At 35.9% G+C, this 18,700-nt stretch overlaps 1 protein-coding gene across 7 annotated transcripts in view; it reads right to left on the bottom strand.

Annotated features, from left to right (window-relative positions):
- Positions 1-18,700, bottom strand: part of LOC117242097 (glutamate receptor ionotropic, NMDA 2B) — a 314,701-nt gene that overhangs the window by 165,110 nt on the left and 130,891 nt on the right. For 6 of the 7 annotated variants that reach the window (XM_033508487.1, XM_033508486.1, XM_033508488.1 and 3 more), the window contains exons 3-4: positions 14,813-15,314; positions 9,376-9,547 (exon numbers count right to left, since the gene is read on the bottom strand). In XM_033508487.1, coding sequence (XP_033364378.1) covers positions 9,376-9,547; positions 14,813-15,115 — 475 coding nt within the window. In that variant the 5' untranslated portion in view covers positions 15,116-15,314. Of the gene's footprint in view, positions 1-9,375; positions 9,548-14,812; positions 15,315-18,700 lie in introns of those variants that run through there. The other variant, XM_033508490.1, reaches the window with a different exon arrangement.

Genomic DNA, 18,700 nt, shown 5'->3' with positions numbered 1-18,700 from the left:
GTATATCTAGTCAATATTAATTTCGTCTGAATTACTTGCATATTTTTAATATGTAATTCTAAAGAATTCTAAAAGAAAATCTGAAAAAAATTCGAGACTTGTTATTTTGACACATTGAGTACATCTTATAAAATCGTAACAAAGATAATACATCGTAAGGATACTATTCTCTTCCTTTAATAGCAATAATACTTTCATACAATAAACCGTACGAGCAATGTGAATAAAAATTCTATTTCGAAGCAGACAGTTATGCACTTTAAGCCGTCGTACGATCATCCGTGGCATGTCAATACGAATTATCTAAACGCAAACGAACCGCGAACGTGCGTGCACCTTTCCATCATCGAAAATACGAAATATCTCGTTCGGGTTCAGAGGTAGCAAACAGGGGAGAACGAACAACGAAGAAGCAGAATTACTGCAAAGCCGTGATAAGCAGTTATCGCGATTCAGTCATCGACTCTTTCCAACCAGCAAAATTTACGGTGTCACCTTTTACACGAACTGAAAGTTATCTAATAATTCGCGTGCAAGCTGCTGGTGAGACAATGTTCGCCGGCGAAGCTCCGTTAACTGCAATTAAATTGCGGTTGAAAACCAGGCGACGCTTATGTTCCATCGTTTTGAGAAATGCATAAACAGCAGAACCGTGGAATATTTCGACGAAGCAAATGATTTGTGTGTTAATTGATAAATTGAAGTTTGTTCCCTTGCAGCGATATATTCGATGAGTCTGCAGGCTATTTTCGATTACCGTCGAAAATGAAGATATCTTATTGTACACGTTCCAGTATTATTATTTATTATTAATAGCATTAACAACTAATTATTATCAATGGAATTATTTATTTGTATGAAACTTTTGATAAATCATTTCGATATCTATTAGATTCGAAAGATTTTTGGAATTATCGACTATGGCAACAACAAGAAAGTAAATTATTCGAAAAAATTGTTGAAAATGACAACGTGAGTTCGTGCTCACTATCCATATACAGATGCGTTAGTTATAAGAAATAATAACTAGAAGATAATCCTACTTACAATCGATAGATTTAATCGATAGGCTTAAGATGCTTTTTTGTTTTTCCCCCAGTTTTTGTAAGCGCGTGCAATAAAGGCTTTTTTTGGTTGAGAACGGTGTGATAGATTTATCCATTGAATAAAATAATAACTATTGTGATCGTACCTCTGAATATAGAAATAACAACAGAAATAATAAAAGGGTGTTATTTATTACAGTAAAACTGCATTTATCCAAACGAAATTTCAGTTAATTAAAGCTCAATTAAGTAAACTTTTTCTGCTTCAATTCATTTATGTGAACGCGAGTTACTATTATGTGAACGAAAAATAATAGGTAGTTGGTGAACTCCTATTATACGAACTCCAATCTATAAACTGTTTGTCCTCCGAAAAGTTCAGACAAATGGAGTTCTAGCGTAATTTAAAGTTTTAAATACAAAATTTATGTAATTTCTGTTCCACGTGTGTAACTTTCAACCGAGTTTCATATTTTGGCGGAATCTTATTATATTTTATTAATAAAGGCACGAAGACACAGTGAAATGTAATTTTCTGAATATTTCCAGGTATAATTCTACGAATGAAAGGTTTAAAATTTTTAATAAAAAGAGAGTAAATTTGAAGGTAAGTAAGAGAAAGATTGATAAAACGATACACGAGCAAAAACGATATGAAATATATTCTAGAAAAAACTTGACTGGATGAACGATGGAATGACGAAACCGTTTTCATCGAGAACGAAATTTTTGTAAACACCTCGAATGCCGCGAAAAAACTCGATTTGGTTTTTCGATAGCAGCGTATGGAAGATCTCGAGACGTGCTCGACGTGAGAGGAATCATACATTGACCTTTCATTCGTGCCGTCCTACTTCATCCCCTAAATCCCACATGAGGCCGCAGATGAAGCTTATCTTCGTTCAGTTTTTCCCTCGGTTCGGAATAGAGAGAGCAGTGCACACGTGGCAAAGTTTCATAAATCAGTCGATTACATTGCTGTGTTTGAAAGCTTCTTGAAAAAAAGTGACATCGACGTACCGTGGATCTATTTAAAAGCAAAGAAAAGCTACTTTGAAGGAGAGTTACGAGAGCGTCGATATTTCGCCAACAATTTTTAGAGAAGTTTCAATCCTTATCCGATATGAAGGGAAAATATCAAAAACTTTTAAGACGTTTAAGTGGAAAATATATACAGTGACCCAAAAAAGTGTTTAAACTTTTAGTATAGAAAAGTTTCAGAGATACATCGTGTGTGTCACAACAGAACTGTTTGAAACTTTATTAGCACCGTAACCAAACACGACTGTTCTAATTATGTTGGCAGATTTTGAAATAAAATATTCACAGAAGCTATAAAACATTTACTACAAACATGTACTTTGTAAAGAATTAGTACACAAAATGAATGATCATACGAAACATGTGATTAGTGGTAATAGTGAATTTAATGAATATCAAGGCTTATTAATGTAACGAATAATCGAAAACGAAAAATAGCTTGTAATTTCTGAGTATGTTGTTCAGTTTCTTTCAAGAACAACATGACGATCGTGTTGTGCCGTAATGGTAATGAAATTTTTTAATGTTTTGTATAACACATTATAATACTATCGTATAATAGAAGGTTTTACCAGTATCAAAACCTTTTATGTATTTTTGTGTGACACTGTATGTAATGGTACGAAGAAACTGAAACGATAAAAAATTAAAAAAACAACCTTTTCAGTTTTGCAACTGAAAGTTTCTCAAGATAAAAAGCACGAAAAGATCTTTTCGTCCGATTTGTATTGGCAATGAAGCCGGAAAAACGAGCGAAAAACTTCACTGCCATTTTTTCCAATGACCACAGATACGACCAAGAACACTTTTTTTGCGATAAACCTGGCACCCCTATAAAAGACACAAACGTTCCCACGAAATGATCCTGAACCGATCTGCCAGACTTTTCTCCCTTTTTCGCCTGACATTCGCACGTTTACTGAAAGATTCGTCTTAGATTTATGATCAGGTAAGTATCTATGTATCTTCCTTTTGAATACTTTTCGACAAATTCTGGGAACAATATCTCATTTGCTTATTATTTCTCATGTCAAATTTATCAAAAACTCCTGTTTTTATTCCAATGGAAAAAGATTAACCTTCAGTATAATATCTTGCCGTTACTTATGACTATATTTTATCTAACAATTCATTTATGTCGTCGCTATAGAATTTAAAAAATAACTCTCCCGTGTCTCTAGAATCTGATTTTCGAGATTGAATTCTTTTCTGTGAAAAAATTGTGCGAAGTCTGAATCAAATCGCCAACTTGTACAGAAAAACCGTCCGTTGAAAGTTTTTCCATTAAGTATTTGTACGAGCTGCGATGTCTAACGACAGTACGATGATTTACTTACAAAACATATTTACTGATCAAACTTTCATCAGCTACGTTACACACCGCCTTTTTGTAACTGTATAGAAAGCGAAAATTTCTCGAATTTAACGTTCGTAAAACTCTTCAAGTAAGGCTGTAGGCGCGCAAGTAAAGTCCATCGACGGAATGTCCAATGAACGAAATGCTTTATCTACATAAAAATCTAAAAACGGAAAGAGCAAATATTGAATTTTTTACTCTCCTATCATCTGCTTTTATCAATTCCTGCCGCAAATTTCGTTTCTTCCGGATAACGGAAATTCCTCAGAGCTCACACACAAAAATTGAAAATCTATACATCAGTCTCGTGTTTCTTCTATTCCCAGGTTTCCTCCATTTCCCTACATTTTAGAAATTCCCCGAGAAACGCAGTAACGAAACCCAATCAAAGTACCGGGATAAAATTTCTCTGTATCCGTCCCTTCTTCTTCCACGTTCTTTCCTCGCGGGAAAAGCATCGGATCCCGACAATTTTCATCCGCTACGAAAGTCATCGTGCAGTTTCCGGAACGACACGTTTTCTCTTTCAATCCGTACGGCCGAATCCGCTCGTAACACGACCGTCGCGCGTTCCAGCGGATTTATTTTGAGGCGGAATTTGGACGTAAAATGTCCGCTTAAAACAGCCCAGACAAAGTTTTCTAGGAATTGGTTCTTTAAGTCGGATCAAGTCGAAAGTCAACCAAGTATTTGCATTCGTCTAAATTCGTCTTGCGCCACTGTCGCGAATTCTCGTTTAAGTCTCTTGGTTGTCTGAAATATTCCCGTTTCCGACGATTGTATCATCCCTCAATTAGCGACACTGCGATAAAGCAGTCGAAAGAGAATTCCTCGTTCGACGATTTTACATTTCAAATTTTGTAAAATACCGAGTACGTTGAGTTGGACACGATTTACATCGAACGCCGTGATTAAACTGCGCATGTTTATGTAAATTTATATTTTTACAACACAAGTGAAGAAATGAATTCTACGCAAAGGTTTGTTTCGCTTACCAAGTACCATAACCAATACTTTATTTTCGATATTTTATATATTTTTACCTATCATACGGCTTCTGTATATTTTTGTATCTACAAATTTTACATAAATTTTTTTTTATTATTTAATTTGTACTTTACAATTTGTCCAGCTGGACATTTGGTAAATATTTCACATAAATGTACAAACATCTGCAGTTTGATTGCGATATTCTTTCGGAGAAGGCTAGATCGTTGTTGTTATCGAATATTTTGTTTTATAGCAACAAAGCGAAGAAGTCAAGCAAGCAAGCGATTTTTACCTATACGTGACAGATAAATTTGGTTAAAAAATAAAATCCTTCGTACAGAGTCTAATAGAAATATAGAACTTTATAATATACAAAAATATTATATCTCTGCCAGCTGTAAGTGACACAGCTTTCGCCACCAGAACGTTAAAGATAACGCTAAAAGAAGGAAAGTGCATAATTAAAATTTGAACGTAAATGAATTATGTGGCTGTTGTTAAAAAACGCGACGGGACAATGGAATTTTGGGTAAAATATACGCAGGATGAAATGTAATTACGAAGAGTGTCAGTGTTTTACTTTAAAATTCAGCCACGCATATAAACGATAACTACCAGGATATTTTCTATGGTCTCGTATACTTTTATCTCTTTTTAAGGGGGTTGCTTTGATTTTTATTCCGGAATTTCATATGCTTACTTTATTTCCGAAGCGTAGTTTCTTTTTACAATACAGCTATGTATATAATATACGATATGGTGCAACGAGTATTACCAAAAATCGTATTACCCTGCAGTAATTACAATTTCTTTTTGATCTTTGTTAAAAACAACTTTCTTATCTACGCAATTTATATTTTACGGTGCATTCCATTTCATCGAAGAGTAACCGTGAACCAATCCAAGATCTATCATTCGATATAACGTGTCTTTTATAATTCTAGTTTTATATTTTCATGGATATGGACACGTTACATTCTAGAGAAAGCGAAGATTTCATGTATTCGTCCAGGAAACCAAATAACCACCCCTTCCGTCAATATATATACGTGTAAGCGATGGGGTAGATTCTCTTAAAGCTGAGCACACCGTTAAAGGTGCCAAGAACGACATAAAATCCGCGAAAAATGTTCCTTTCGACCAACGCATTATCCGTAAACGTTTACCAAACACTACCGAAACTTTCTCCACGCGTTCAGTCTAAGAAATTTAATTTAGGCTGCCTCAAAATAAAATATTTCCAGCCTCTAAATAAATATTACCAATTGCCTGGTTAACTAAAGTACTCGAGTTAACCACATGAAAGATGAAATCACAATTATTCAGTGGTCCAATTTCCAGTGGTAGAATTGGCGGGACAATCTCTAGTTCGCCAAGGTGCCAATAAAATGGCTTCGTTGGAACTGCTGGCGCGCGGCTTATTTCCCAGGTTTTCCATTCCTTTGCTTCCCTAATTACAGCGAAGAAAAGAAAGAAAGCTGGTTAGACGATCAAGGTGGTGGAAAAGTCCATTTTTTACCCGGCCACAGCTTTATCACGCCCCAAAGGCACGGTCGCTTGAAACGAAATGGTTCACAGGTGTTCCGGGAGCTTAGGCGAAAAACGAGCCTTTTGCGGCTGCCCCGTAAACAACACCAGTTCCCAGGCACAAACACGTTATCATCTTTTCACCTGTTTCGCGTATTAACACCACGTTTCTTCGTTACAAGAAACGCGTGAAGATATCCAGATAGCTAACAAGCTACTTTATTCACGCACTCTTAAATAAACTCACGGGCTCAGAGGCCTCCTATCGCTGATTGACGCGTGTTTTCTGTCTTCTGATCTGCCTAATAATCGACGAGCCGACTGCGGACTTTTATGCAAATTTAAATTTTCGTTTTACATATTAGAGTAATAGTGTAATAATTAATCATTAGTGTAATAATTATAACGAATACTCTAATTGGTCTACTTTACATATTTTTGTATATTATTGTGGGAAAAATAATAGTGCTAGTAGGTTTAGTAACGGTATGATTTGTTTCAATATCGTTCATGCCAACGCAAAATCAAGCATGATGCTCCGTCAGTTCATATGCACGCAGTCATCATTCGTTACTCACTACTCTCGTCACAACCGTTCCAACACTCTCTTTTCACGCGGACCATCCTCCTCGACAACGCTGACAACACTGACTTCTCAACTCAGGACTGCCTGTTAATTCGTCTTTCTCCCTTAGCATCCCTTTGTCTTTTCTCATAGCCCCACCACGTACGTGTTCCGCAACCGCCCTCGCCCACGGTTACGTAGGCCTTTTTTCCGCGTATACATTGATGGACTGCTCGACCCATTGAAGTTTCCAGACCTTTTTGGCCTGTCGGCACTTAGGCTTCCTCGCAACATTGTTTATGGTTCACCCGATATTTCTTAAGCAACCTGTCCACGATACTATTAGGTAGTCCCAAAAGTATCTTTCGTTTCATAAGTGAAATTGCCCAACATTTTTTATTTTATATTATTTTATGGATTCATGTATGATCCATTTTGTAGTGATAGAAGAAAATGGATCAAACATAATTCAATAAAATAATATAAAACGAAAAATGTTGAGCATCTACTATTTCCTTATAAGAACTTTTGGGACAACCTAATACATTATGTGCATTCCATTCATTTCTACGTCTTCAGATTTCACATAAATGCATAAATATGCGCAGTCTATCAATGAAACTGTTCGTGTTTCCAGATTTATTGTTCCATTGGATGAATTTAGCTGGTCTTGGAATAGATGCATAGAGAGGTGAATGAGATGAAATCATTAACAGAGACAAGAAACGAGATGGGGCTGAGAGATGTTTAGAGATTAGGTCACATCAAGGAGCTTCGTGTAGATGTGATTTGCTATTTTTTTTTTAATTATTTAATTTGTACTTTATAATTTGCCCAGCTGGACATTTGGTAAATTTTTCTAACTTAATTGCCAAATAGCTTTAGTGAAGTCAGTGGGGTATTTTCTTTTTAATCTTCTTGCTATTCTGGGAAATATTTTATCTCTATTCAGCGAAAATAATGTAGCATCGAAAGGTCCAGTGCAATTGTTTCGTGTTCAGTTTCTTGTGATAGAAATATTCGATCGAAAAGTTCCAATTCTAACGTCTCTGCTAATTTCCGGCGATATTGGTTGCACAGGATAGATTCTACGGTCAGTTGAGTAACTTGCGAGTTTTTTACATTTCACCATGGAGGATCAAAGAACCTGTGTTAAATTTTCCGCAACGAATAAAATTAAACATAGCAAAGTCTCCAATAGTCCAAGCGAGCTACAAACAAAAAGTATCACGTCAGGTTAAATAAAAATTCCTTTTTTTGACCACCACGGTATCGTGCTTTATCTATTGCCATGGTTTGCTACAGCGAATAAGAAATGTTACTTGTGGAGAAATAGCTGATGAAGACTGCACCACCATGTAACATTTAAGAAGGAAAGAAGTTTTGTAGTATTTTTCATAGAAGATTTGAAAATAGAGAATATTGCAAAACATTTGCAAATTTGTATCTTTGAAATATTATAATAAAAATTCGCGTTTGTATATTTAATGTCTGGCATGTAACTTTTATTATCAATGTAAATTTACTTTAACAATAATCTTGCGTTCGATAGCATTATGCACAAGGATACGTATGATCATATTGATGATATGAAATTGCAAGCTTAATGTTCTTTAATCATAATTACCAGATAAATCTTTTCCATCTGAACATTAATACCACGTTCGCAAAGGTTCAAGGAGAATTAAATTGACATAGTCGAAGCTTCGAGGCGAAGAGGTTATTCCTTCGCTTTTTCATCTTTCCAATTATGCAGGTAAGAGAAACGAACAGACCTGGATTATGGGGTGAAGTAGTGTTTGCGGAACGATTTTATCAACTTTGAAGATACGTTTCTCTTTATTTCATAGCTGAAATTCCTTCACCGTGCTCTAATCTGACGAATAGAATTAATTGAAACACTCGGAGAATTCTTAATTCATTGTCGGTTTGTTTCATTCTCGTTAGTCAGACTATTGAGGGGACAATAAGATAGCGAAATAAAGGGGATGGAGTCGTCGAAGGTAAAGGGAAACCTTTCTACATGGTCTCGCCCTAATGGCCACGAAGAACACCGTGCCAGGCTCAAACGAACCATCGAGTTACAAAACACAGTATTCTCATCACGAAATCTTCTACCGAGATAGAAGAGCTTCAGACCTGTCATCGAGTTCGCAAAAATTGAGACTAATAGCAGGATAAAGTTTCATTTGTGAGCTTCTCAGAAGACACACTAATCAACTTCGTGTTTCGTTAAGGGCCCAATCCCATCGCCCAGATATGTGATTAGAGTCTAACTTCTTACAGAACAAATAATATACTTTCATATGTCCGTTTATTGTAAGAAAGTAACATAAATGATGGTAAATTTTCAGGCAAATTTTAAAGACAGGATAACGCCGTTTTGTAGTATCGTCACTTTCTTTTACTTTTCAATTGAAATAATTTTCGCAGTGAATTAATTCACATTTATGTGACTGTATATGTAGTATCGTTTATTAGCTCGTAATTAAGATTTCATAATAAATAGTTAATTGACCTTAGCGTTTGTAATAGAAAAGTTCTTTCAATGTATTTTTATACGATCCTGCGTGAAACGTTAACTGAACTGTTCACAAGCCACGTTGATCAACTTCATAAATTGAAAAGCGGAAAAAAGTGACGTGACAAACATGAACGACATTGACAAGAAACGGAGAAATTGATAAATTGGTAAAAAATGAAGTTGGTCAGTTTATATTCTGAAAGATTCCGCTATAAGTATAGTTGATCGCCCTGTTTTCGAACTAACTGGAAGACTAATTTTATCTTATTTTAATTATATCCTATGCGATAGAGAAAAATGTAGAGGAACAAAGAAGATGACTTACCAGTGGGACTCGGCGTCAGGGACTTCATGCCTACTTTCACGTGGATGTCGTACTGCTCGAAAAGTTTCAATTTCGGTCCTCTCGAGCTCTTCTGCAACATGTTAATAGATGAAGTCACTGCCTTCGTATATTCTCTGACAGCGAAGGACTTGTGCGGAACCATCATGCCCACCTGTTACATGAGAAAACACGAGTTAGTGAAACACGAGTCGAAAGCGGAACCGACGCTTAAAAATTTGTATCTCTATTGGGACACTTTAAACATCATTAAAGAGTTGTCGTTTATTTCAGAAATTAATCACACATTTATACTTTCCATACTAGTCACTGGAAATAAAATTTTTATTTCACTTTTGCTGAGACGAATTTAATCACGAATTTAATTATTCAAAAACTGTATAAATAATTTACCATTCAGAACATCCAGTCGTTCTCGTTTTAAATATCGCGATGTAAATTTTAATAACAAACTATTCGCTCCATTTTTATTTTATAGGAGTTGAGACTTGCTATAAAATTCACATTAGGAACCAGATGAAATATTTTAATTAGAAGTAATTTCGCGTTGCGAAATACATTGGCTATTACTTTAAATATCGCGATTGTAAATTCAATAAGAAATTATTAATTATTGTCTTAGTATACTAGAAGGAGTTGAAACTTGTTATTAGAAATATATTAGAAAGCTTGTACAATTTTAATTAGAAGAAAGTAACGTTATTATAGTAATAAAGTAGTCGTTTAATGTATTATATCGTTTTCAGAACTGTTATCTAAATGTAAGAAGCGTGATATAATAGAACAGGCAAGTATTAAGCATTCAAACAGACGAAAAAGTGCATCCAGGGTAGAGTGTTCACTTTGTTACGACGAGAATGGATCAGCGCGCACCTGTTGCGCAAATCGATCGCGCCAGATGAATGGTACGTAGGCAGAGAACGGACAGTAAGTTACAATTCTGCCTATCACTTTGCAAACTTTTCTCGATCGTACCATTGGCTACGTCTGAAATCGTTTAGAAGACACGAATGTTGTTAGTTTAAGACGGAAAATGATTTTCTTTTTCGTTTTAAAGATAACTATGATCTTTTTCGTAGCTTTTATGTATAGTAGAAAAAACGACGAATTATATTGTTCTATAAAATAAGACTTTTCTTTCCGAATTATATAACAACCATAAGGATTTGTCAGTCATTTTTATATCTTTTATATGACAAAAAAAAAACGATTTAAGAACGTGTAAGGGTTGCTCGATTATAAATCGATTCGAACTTATTTGTAATTAGTACTTTGCGTTATTATCTAATTCGTTAAGATTAGAAATTTGAAAGGGAAAGGGAGAAAGGACTTTTGGGAGAAAAGAAGAAAAAGACTTGAGAAAGAAAGAGGAAGGAGAAAAATAACAAGAAATAGTTTTAAGTTTCAAATTGAATAAGATTCGAGGTCTATGTGTTCACGAAGAAATATCACAAATTTCATCGTATCTTCGAAAGTTCTGCTAATTTTTGATATTCATAGATTCAGAATGTATAACGACGACTTCATCCGATATTATAATCTCAAATCCGTAAACTATTCGACGATCGCTTTAGCTCCGTTTTAGAAGTTGAAAACGCCGAGTGAACTATAATTGAGACATACTTTCGAAAAGTTCGCAGTTCTTCGAGAAGAAGGAACATCCTTCTCTTTTTGCGCTACTCCTGCCTGAAATATATGTTTAATTAGAAATGTAAATCATCCTGCCTTTACAATTAGACATCGCGACCCAGTTCTCTACGCGGAGCGTGCCGCCATAATTGCCGCCGTTTTCGCGGCAGTTTAACTTAATGCTTTAAAAATTGGGTTCCCTTTTCCCGCTTTCCCCTATCTACTCGTTTTGCTCTTCTGTTCGTTCGTTTCTCTCGCTGTTAAATTTCAGTTACTTTTTTTTTTCATCGCCTTTCACTTCACTTTTTTTTCCCGAGCCCTTCCTTCCCATTCCATTCCTCAAACCTTAATTTTGCCCCTCTTTGTCACGTTTTTATTGCATTCGCCGATGTCTTTTTCCTTTCCCCTGGATTTTTCATTTTATACATGTTGTGTCATTTTCTGTCTACTCGCGTCTCGAATTTTCTCATTTTCATGTTTTTTTCTCTTTCATATCGTACAAACCCATTTACCCTCCTGGTTTTTGCTAATATGTCTCGGTGCTCAAGTCTGTTCCTCGTTTATTACGAGTACCAACACGGCTGTAGCATAATTTATACGTTTCACTAAGTTCATTTTATCCCGTGAAATTGAATTTAACATTACTTTTAAGGACGAGTTCTCGACAAATAAAATTCCCCAACAAGGTAAATTCGGAGATAGATAGCCAGTTTTTAAAACTAATTTGAGAAACGAATTTCGAATGTGGCATAAGATTCGTTTGAAAACTAAAACAGAATAAACTAAGAATTGAAATCTATGAGATACCTAGGCTGAAGAATAGAGGAAAGTTTAGAATCGATACCCTATGAATTTTAACATTCTTTATACTAGAAATGTGTCACGATATTGCCAACAATTTTTTATTCTATGGCATACATGTATTATATTTGCATTTTGTAAAATTATCCTGTCTTTTTATATTCCCTATTTTACAAACTTTCTTTCGCGCACCACTGTATACCCTCTTGAAAAACTAAACTTCAACAATTTCAACTTCTCATTATTTATAGCTCCGTTAAAAAGATTATTTTCCTATCAGAATTTAACCATCCATTGTCGTATCTTTCTGTACCATCTATTCGAAGAAATACACAGTAGCATCTCAGCGAGAAATCTTCCATCATTTCGTAGATGTAGTTCTAAGAATAAAATCGCCGTAGATGACGAGAACCGTACCCATAGCGATCTCGACGTTAATTGTTGTCTGGCAGTGAAAAGTGTGCATTACGATGATTAAACGTCAGTTGGAGGACTGATCGAGAGCGATAGATCGTGCCGTCGAAAATGGAGAGTAATGGCGACCGCCGCGTGGGACGGAATAATTACTCGAGGGAGTCCGGCAGGCTTTTCCGTGGCGCGTTTAAAGCGATTATCTTGGCGAGTTATACTTGGCGGAAGAAGTTCGTAATTACCGCGGGGATAGTATTTCAGCCAGCAGCCGTTCAGAGAGAAAGAGAGAGAGAGAGAGTGAGAGAAAGGCCAATTGAAAAAAAGCTTCGCGCGAACCGGCTGTCATTGCCGCGTAATTAGCGGACAACGTGACGACGATTATTCTTCGGAGATTCAATTAATTCTCTGAATTTTCCCTATTCTGGGAAAATGGTGTGAAAGTGTCACAATTTTCTTACCATTATGGTATGAAAGAAGAACTGGAATCTTCGTTCTTTCAGTTAATCTTTTACGATTCTGTATGATTTGTGTATGTGTATCTTTAGAATTCTCTGTTTCGTTCCTTTATAAATATATTATCGTATAGAAAATCATCGTGGAAGCAATTGTTAATGTGTAGACTGTTTAAGATTTAAATAAAAAATTCTAATAAACTACAACGTTCTTTCTGTCCGTAGATTAACAAATTTTTAATCGTAGAGGATTACATAACAAAATATCGATAGAATATCGTTATTGTTAATAGTTTATCAACTTGTTTCAAACGATGAAACGAAACATTGTCGGAGAAAAAATCTATACTTAAATCTGAATCTACTCGTATTTTATATAGAGAGTTTTATAGGTGGGATCCGTCTTAAACTTAGGGAAAGCACATCAACATCTTCTAAAATTAAGGAGATTTCTTTTATGTCCATTTTATTTCGAGTGGTTTCGAAGCGAAGGGCCCAATGATACCATTAAACTTCGAAAGTTTCAACTTCCAAGAGAAATTTCATCCCGTAACAGTAATATCAGCGAATTAAAGGAGAAGTTCGTTCTGATCATTTTCGAGTAGGTGCATTACTGTGGAAGAGCAAGATATATCCACTATCTTCAACTAAAAGCTATCTTCTCGAAACTGGTTACATGTTACGGAAATATCCTACCTATAAATACGATCGTTCGATTCAAGAGAATCCTCCGGCGAACTCATTGTTTATTAAATAAGATCGGTCCGTCTTGGACGACAAGACGCCATACTGGCGAAGGTAGGACAAATCCTGCAGAGAAATTTTCTTAGTATCTGGGAACGTTGAATTTTTTATCGATCCCTCTTCAAAAAGGGACTGAAGTCGTTTCGAGACTCGAACGAAGAAAGTCAAAGAAAAAAAGAGGAAATCGCTTTTAGCCTGGGAAAGATCCGTCTTCAGATAGGAATTCTAGCTGTGGAATGTTGTCCTGATTACTGCTGTTCAAACTATTGGTAGAAGAAAATTATCGGGAATACCAGAGAAGGAGCAGAAACATACGAAGGAACGGGGTCATCTAATTTCATCGTTCCAAGCGTCCTTCTTCGATTTCTGGAGCTAAGAACGCGCGAATGAAACGGGTGGTAATATAATTGCTCGTTCTTCACGAGATTCGTCGTAACAAAGAGCGACATTACAGGAAGATGCACATTAATAAATGCGAAGATCAAGCTACATATCTCTAGGGTAACATTTATCAGTATTTTTCAAATGTATAGTGATAAAGAATAACGTTAGAAATAAAATTTGTTCAACTTGTTTGCGGGTTAACGTTTTCTAGTGTTTCTCAAATCTAAAACTACTGAGATATCTTCCTTAAAAAAATGTGATATCTGACGTATTACATTTCGATGAGAATAATTTTCAAGCCATGCTTTGATTTGTTCTCCCTGTAAAGTGATAGAAAAAGTAATCAGTTCCAAAGGTATTTATTCTACAAATTAACCGCGTTGTCGTCATACATCAAGCTTGAGCGAAGAACCGTGTTTTCATGGATGGTGAGAATCTCTTTAAGAAAATAGGAATTCTAGAACATCTCGACTCAAAGCGTTCCTATATAACTACTTCCTTTACCAGTTACGTTGCCAGTCATATTCAAGGGAGTTTCAATTTCCAGATTATTCCAAGTTAAATTTCTATCCCTCTATCATCGCTCTAATCTAAAAGCTAATCTAAAACTCGGAACACTTCGAATATAATAAATTCTCTCCAGACACATGCGCTTCGTTTGTTTCTATTCAGAGACTAGATCAGCAAAAATAAAATAATTATTAAAATCTCGTACAGCGAAGCTGAAAGGAAGCGTTTCATTCAGAGCTATTTCAGCTTAACGCGATAAACCAGGTACCGTAAAGTTTCATCTCGCGTTAGTCTCTGTTGCCTCCTCCCCTAATTTCCTTAAATCTCTAAATGAACGTTGGAACACTAATGATCCCATTCGCTTGCAGCGTCGGTGTCAAAATTTGCGCGTCTATGATTACGATCCACGGTAAGCAGATTCCAACTGTGATAACAGCGTCTAACGTTCCAACGATCGAGAAAATTTTCATTCGTGAAATGCTACTTACTTTCAAGGTGTTGGAGTTGTTCCTGTCAGCGGAGTGTGGCGCGATGGTGACTTTCGGTATGGATGGCGGCGTGGTGCTAGTAGTCGTGGTAAACGGTCTCTGCCTCGTAGAATTTGGGAATCTCGCGTCGCCAAGTCTTACACCCGAGTGACCTCGTCCACCGGACAGTCCGGTGCCTTTCGCGTGTGTTCCGCGATCGCTGGTGCCGATTTGAATGCCACTGCCACCCCTCGTCACGCCACTACTCTGGAGGCTACCAGCCACCGGCAGAAGTGACACCAACGCGAACAGAAGCCACCTCATTTTTTCGCCACGTTTCCGGAATGCTTGTTAAGGGCTCGAGCCAGCCCTTTCGTGGGTCTGTCGTCCAGTTGCCTCGCTGCTATCACACGCCCTGCTTCCATTCAGGAAGCTGGATAGCTCAGTCACGACGTGATGTCGTTCTCGCGTCCGACTGGGCATTTCTAACCTTTCCACGACCCCTCATCGTGTGCTCGAGACCCTGAAACGGAGATTATCAGGGTTAGAGGTTAACTTTTGGTCCAAAGGATAAAAGTATCGAATATAGCGTGAACAACATATTGGATCGAATAGACGTAACAGACGTAAATGCACGAGTAAATGATCGTTACTGACACGGTGAAACGTATTTAGTATAAATTTGTTAATATGCAAATTTTAGACCTTCTTTCGGCCATAACTGTATTTTGGGATTAGAGCTATAGTGGTCTTGAATGGATACTTTCGAAACAATTTGTGAAAAATATATGTATAAATGATATTTGAGCGTTAAATATTCGTGTTGCTGTTTAGCAATATGTTGAAAATGACAACGTGAGTTCGTGCTCGCCATCCATATGCAGATGCGTTAGTTATAAGAAATATTATAGTAATTAGAGGATAATCCTAGTTAGATAGATTTAATCGATGGGCTTAAGATGTCTTTTCGTTTTTATCCCTAGTTTTTGTAAGCGCGTGCAATAAAGGTTTTTTTGGCTCAGAACGGTGTGATAGATTTATCCATTCAATAAAATAATAACTATCCTGATCTTACCTCTGTGTATAGAAATAACAACACAATATTTTTTCTGCAATTCGCGAGGCACCTTAAGTAATAATCTTACAAGGCTAACATTAATCCTTCATATTTAAAAAGTTCGAATAGTAGGATGACAGATAAAATTCTCTGAATAAATCAAATATTTCTTTGCAATGTACATTTCAATTTCATCTCGCATTTCACTGTGCTCATTTGCAATTTTGCATTTTTTAAGGGTAGTTTTTATTTAGTAGATTTGCTTCGTCTTAATTTACCAGTTAAATATCGTTATCCCCTTGTCTGCTCGAGGGAAAGAAATTACATTACGCTGAAGGGATATACGGATTGGCACGTTCGATACTAATTAATTGCTTCGCATGAACGTAACTGGTGTTATTAAATTTTCATCATCGATGAAGCGATAGCACCATTATACAATAATACGAAATTCGTAACACGGATTTTGACGCGTAAAAGGGTATGAAAGTGCCGCGGAAAATTGCCTTGTAAATTCTAATGTAGTCGCGTGACTATCGAGTATCGTATATTCCGATGAATTTTGTGATGAATAGGAATTACAAATAATTATCGCAATGCAACGATTTCGAACGATACATACGCTTGCTATATCACTTACTTCTATAAAGTTTTATCACGTAATTTTGACGATTTTACAAATCTTATTCTCCCAATTTTTAGATAGTATAATAACAAATAGACTGCCGATGTTTATGTAGATTCATATTGTAATAAACGCGATTCAGGAAATGCTTTATCTACCGGATATTAAAGTAAGTATTATACTTTGGATATTCTACGTATTTTTGCACATTATGTGCATTTTGTGGATTTTGGCAATCTTGAATTTTTCATAAATGCATAACAATCCTCGATACAGCAATAAAATTTATTATTATTGCCATATTATCTAATACGGTCGTTTCTAGCGTTGCAATTTATTATGATCGATTGTGTTTATTGCAATAAATCGCGATATTCTAAATCTGTTCCGCGTGTACATTTTTTTAAGAAGACGACAAACATGTAACAAATGTCGGTGGTCGTTCAAAGAAATTAATGAACAGAGTATAGTGGCTAGAATATTAATTGCCAACAGAGAGGGCCAACTTGTGCTTTAAACGCGAAGCTCGCAAAGTGGATTTTTTGAATAATGATTCGCAAGATAAATGTTGAAGAAACTCTTGTGCATCGGTTCGGGCAATTTGTTAGCGTGAAAAAATGAGCGCTTCTTTAAATATGTATTTGAATCTAATACACGAGAGAGCTATGCTAATGTAGAGCCAATTACCTGTGGTCGCTTTTATTGTCTTGAATAATTTGAGCATTATAGACGCAGATTTTAGAAGTAAATGTTGCGATGTTGCAAATGTGACAAATTTTATAAATACAAAAATGTAAGAAATATGATATACCCCTTAAATAACAAATTCACATGTATACAATCTTCGTTCGTGAAACTTTTGATTGTTTTTTTTTTTTGGTATTTTATATTTATATGCTGCTTTATTGTCTGATATCATTTTAAATATTATCATATCGAAAGTGCATGAACGAAAACATGATAAATATAAAAATGTTTCATTAACGAAACTTTTGACTGCTTTTAATATTCCATGTATGAAATGTAATATTTTAACAATATCAAATATTTTTTTTTATCACAATCTTACCAAGTGCTCGTAAAACGTGATTTTATTGTTCTTTCAACTTGACGTATTCACAGTGCTTGGCATTCACAAAGCACTGGATGCCCTTAAGAACGTACTCCACACGTGCAGTCATTGAAGGTACTCATTCTGAAGCACCCACGTTTCCAAGAACTTTATTTTCCAAACAATTCATCCCTTTTTAATACGCGGAACCCTTTCGCAATTGCATTTGGGACAAAAAATCTATTGTATGAAAAGTAGATATACTTACACCTTTAGCATTATTTAAATATGTATATAAAGCAGTGCCCCGTATAGAATTACGATTAGAGCAAGATTTAATTTAATTTTTAGATTTTAGGTTGTCACGAATCCTAGTCAGGTTTCTAGTTTTCGCGTCGGTTTTTCTTCTTCAAGCTCCTTTTGCTGTTTGTTTCAAACATTGTGCAAACGCACACCAAAATTTGACGATGAATAAATTGTAGATTTTTTTGCGTAAAAGGAGAGTGGATGGGTCGCGGTTAGGGTGGGCCTTCTTCATTCGCAACACCTTTTCGCGGTGAGATCCGGACAATTAGTATTATTTGATACATAATTCCTAATTGTATCAACTATACAACAAAGTAATTAACTACATAATCGGTATAACGATTAATTACATGGCAAGTAATATGGCCTAATTGGCTGCTACCATGACTAGGTGTTCATATCAATGCATCTATGATATAATATTAGTGAAATATAATTCAGATATAATTTAAAAGCGTAACCAATAATACTTTACTTTTGTAACAAGTAACTTTTGGTACTTAATAAAATATAAATAAGAATGGGGTATTCTAGAATTAAATAACTCCGTACAAAGCATCGTAGCTGTCGTTACCAATTGAGGATTAAGATCTTAAACCTAAGTATGTGTATAGCTTCATCAGGACCAGAAACGCTAAGTACGTTGAAGAACGGCACACAGAAACCGAGATTGCGGTGGTGGCTCTCTTGAAATTGCACATCAAACGCTAGTTATGGCGAAACAATTCGTTTGCCGCTTTACGATAATTATCCTGATGGTACGTAGCCGACGTTTGTAACTCGTGTGTGATTAATTCACGCGTGCGCACGTTGCAAGAGATATTTGAGCAAGATTGCAGCTCTGGAGCTTTTTGCTGCGATAACACGAGC

This window comes from Bombus vosnesenskii, unplaced genomic scaffold (assembly GCF_011952255.1).
Source record: "Bombus vosnesenskii isolate JDL3184/JDL3185 unplaced genomic scaffold, Bvos_JDL3184-5_v1.1 scf7180000016263, whole genome shotgun sequence".
Classification (NCBI taxonomy): domain Eukaryota; kingdom Metazoa; phylum Arthropoda; class Insecta; order Hymenoptera; family Apidae; genus Bombus; species Bombus vosnesenskii.
The sequence above is the reverse complement of the archived record's forward strand: the minus strand, read 5'-3'. Positions and strand labels throughout refer to the sequence as shown.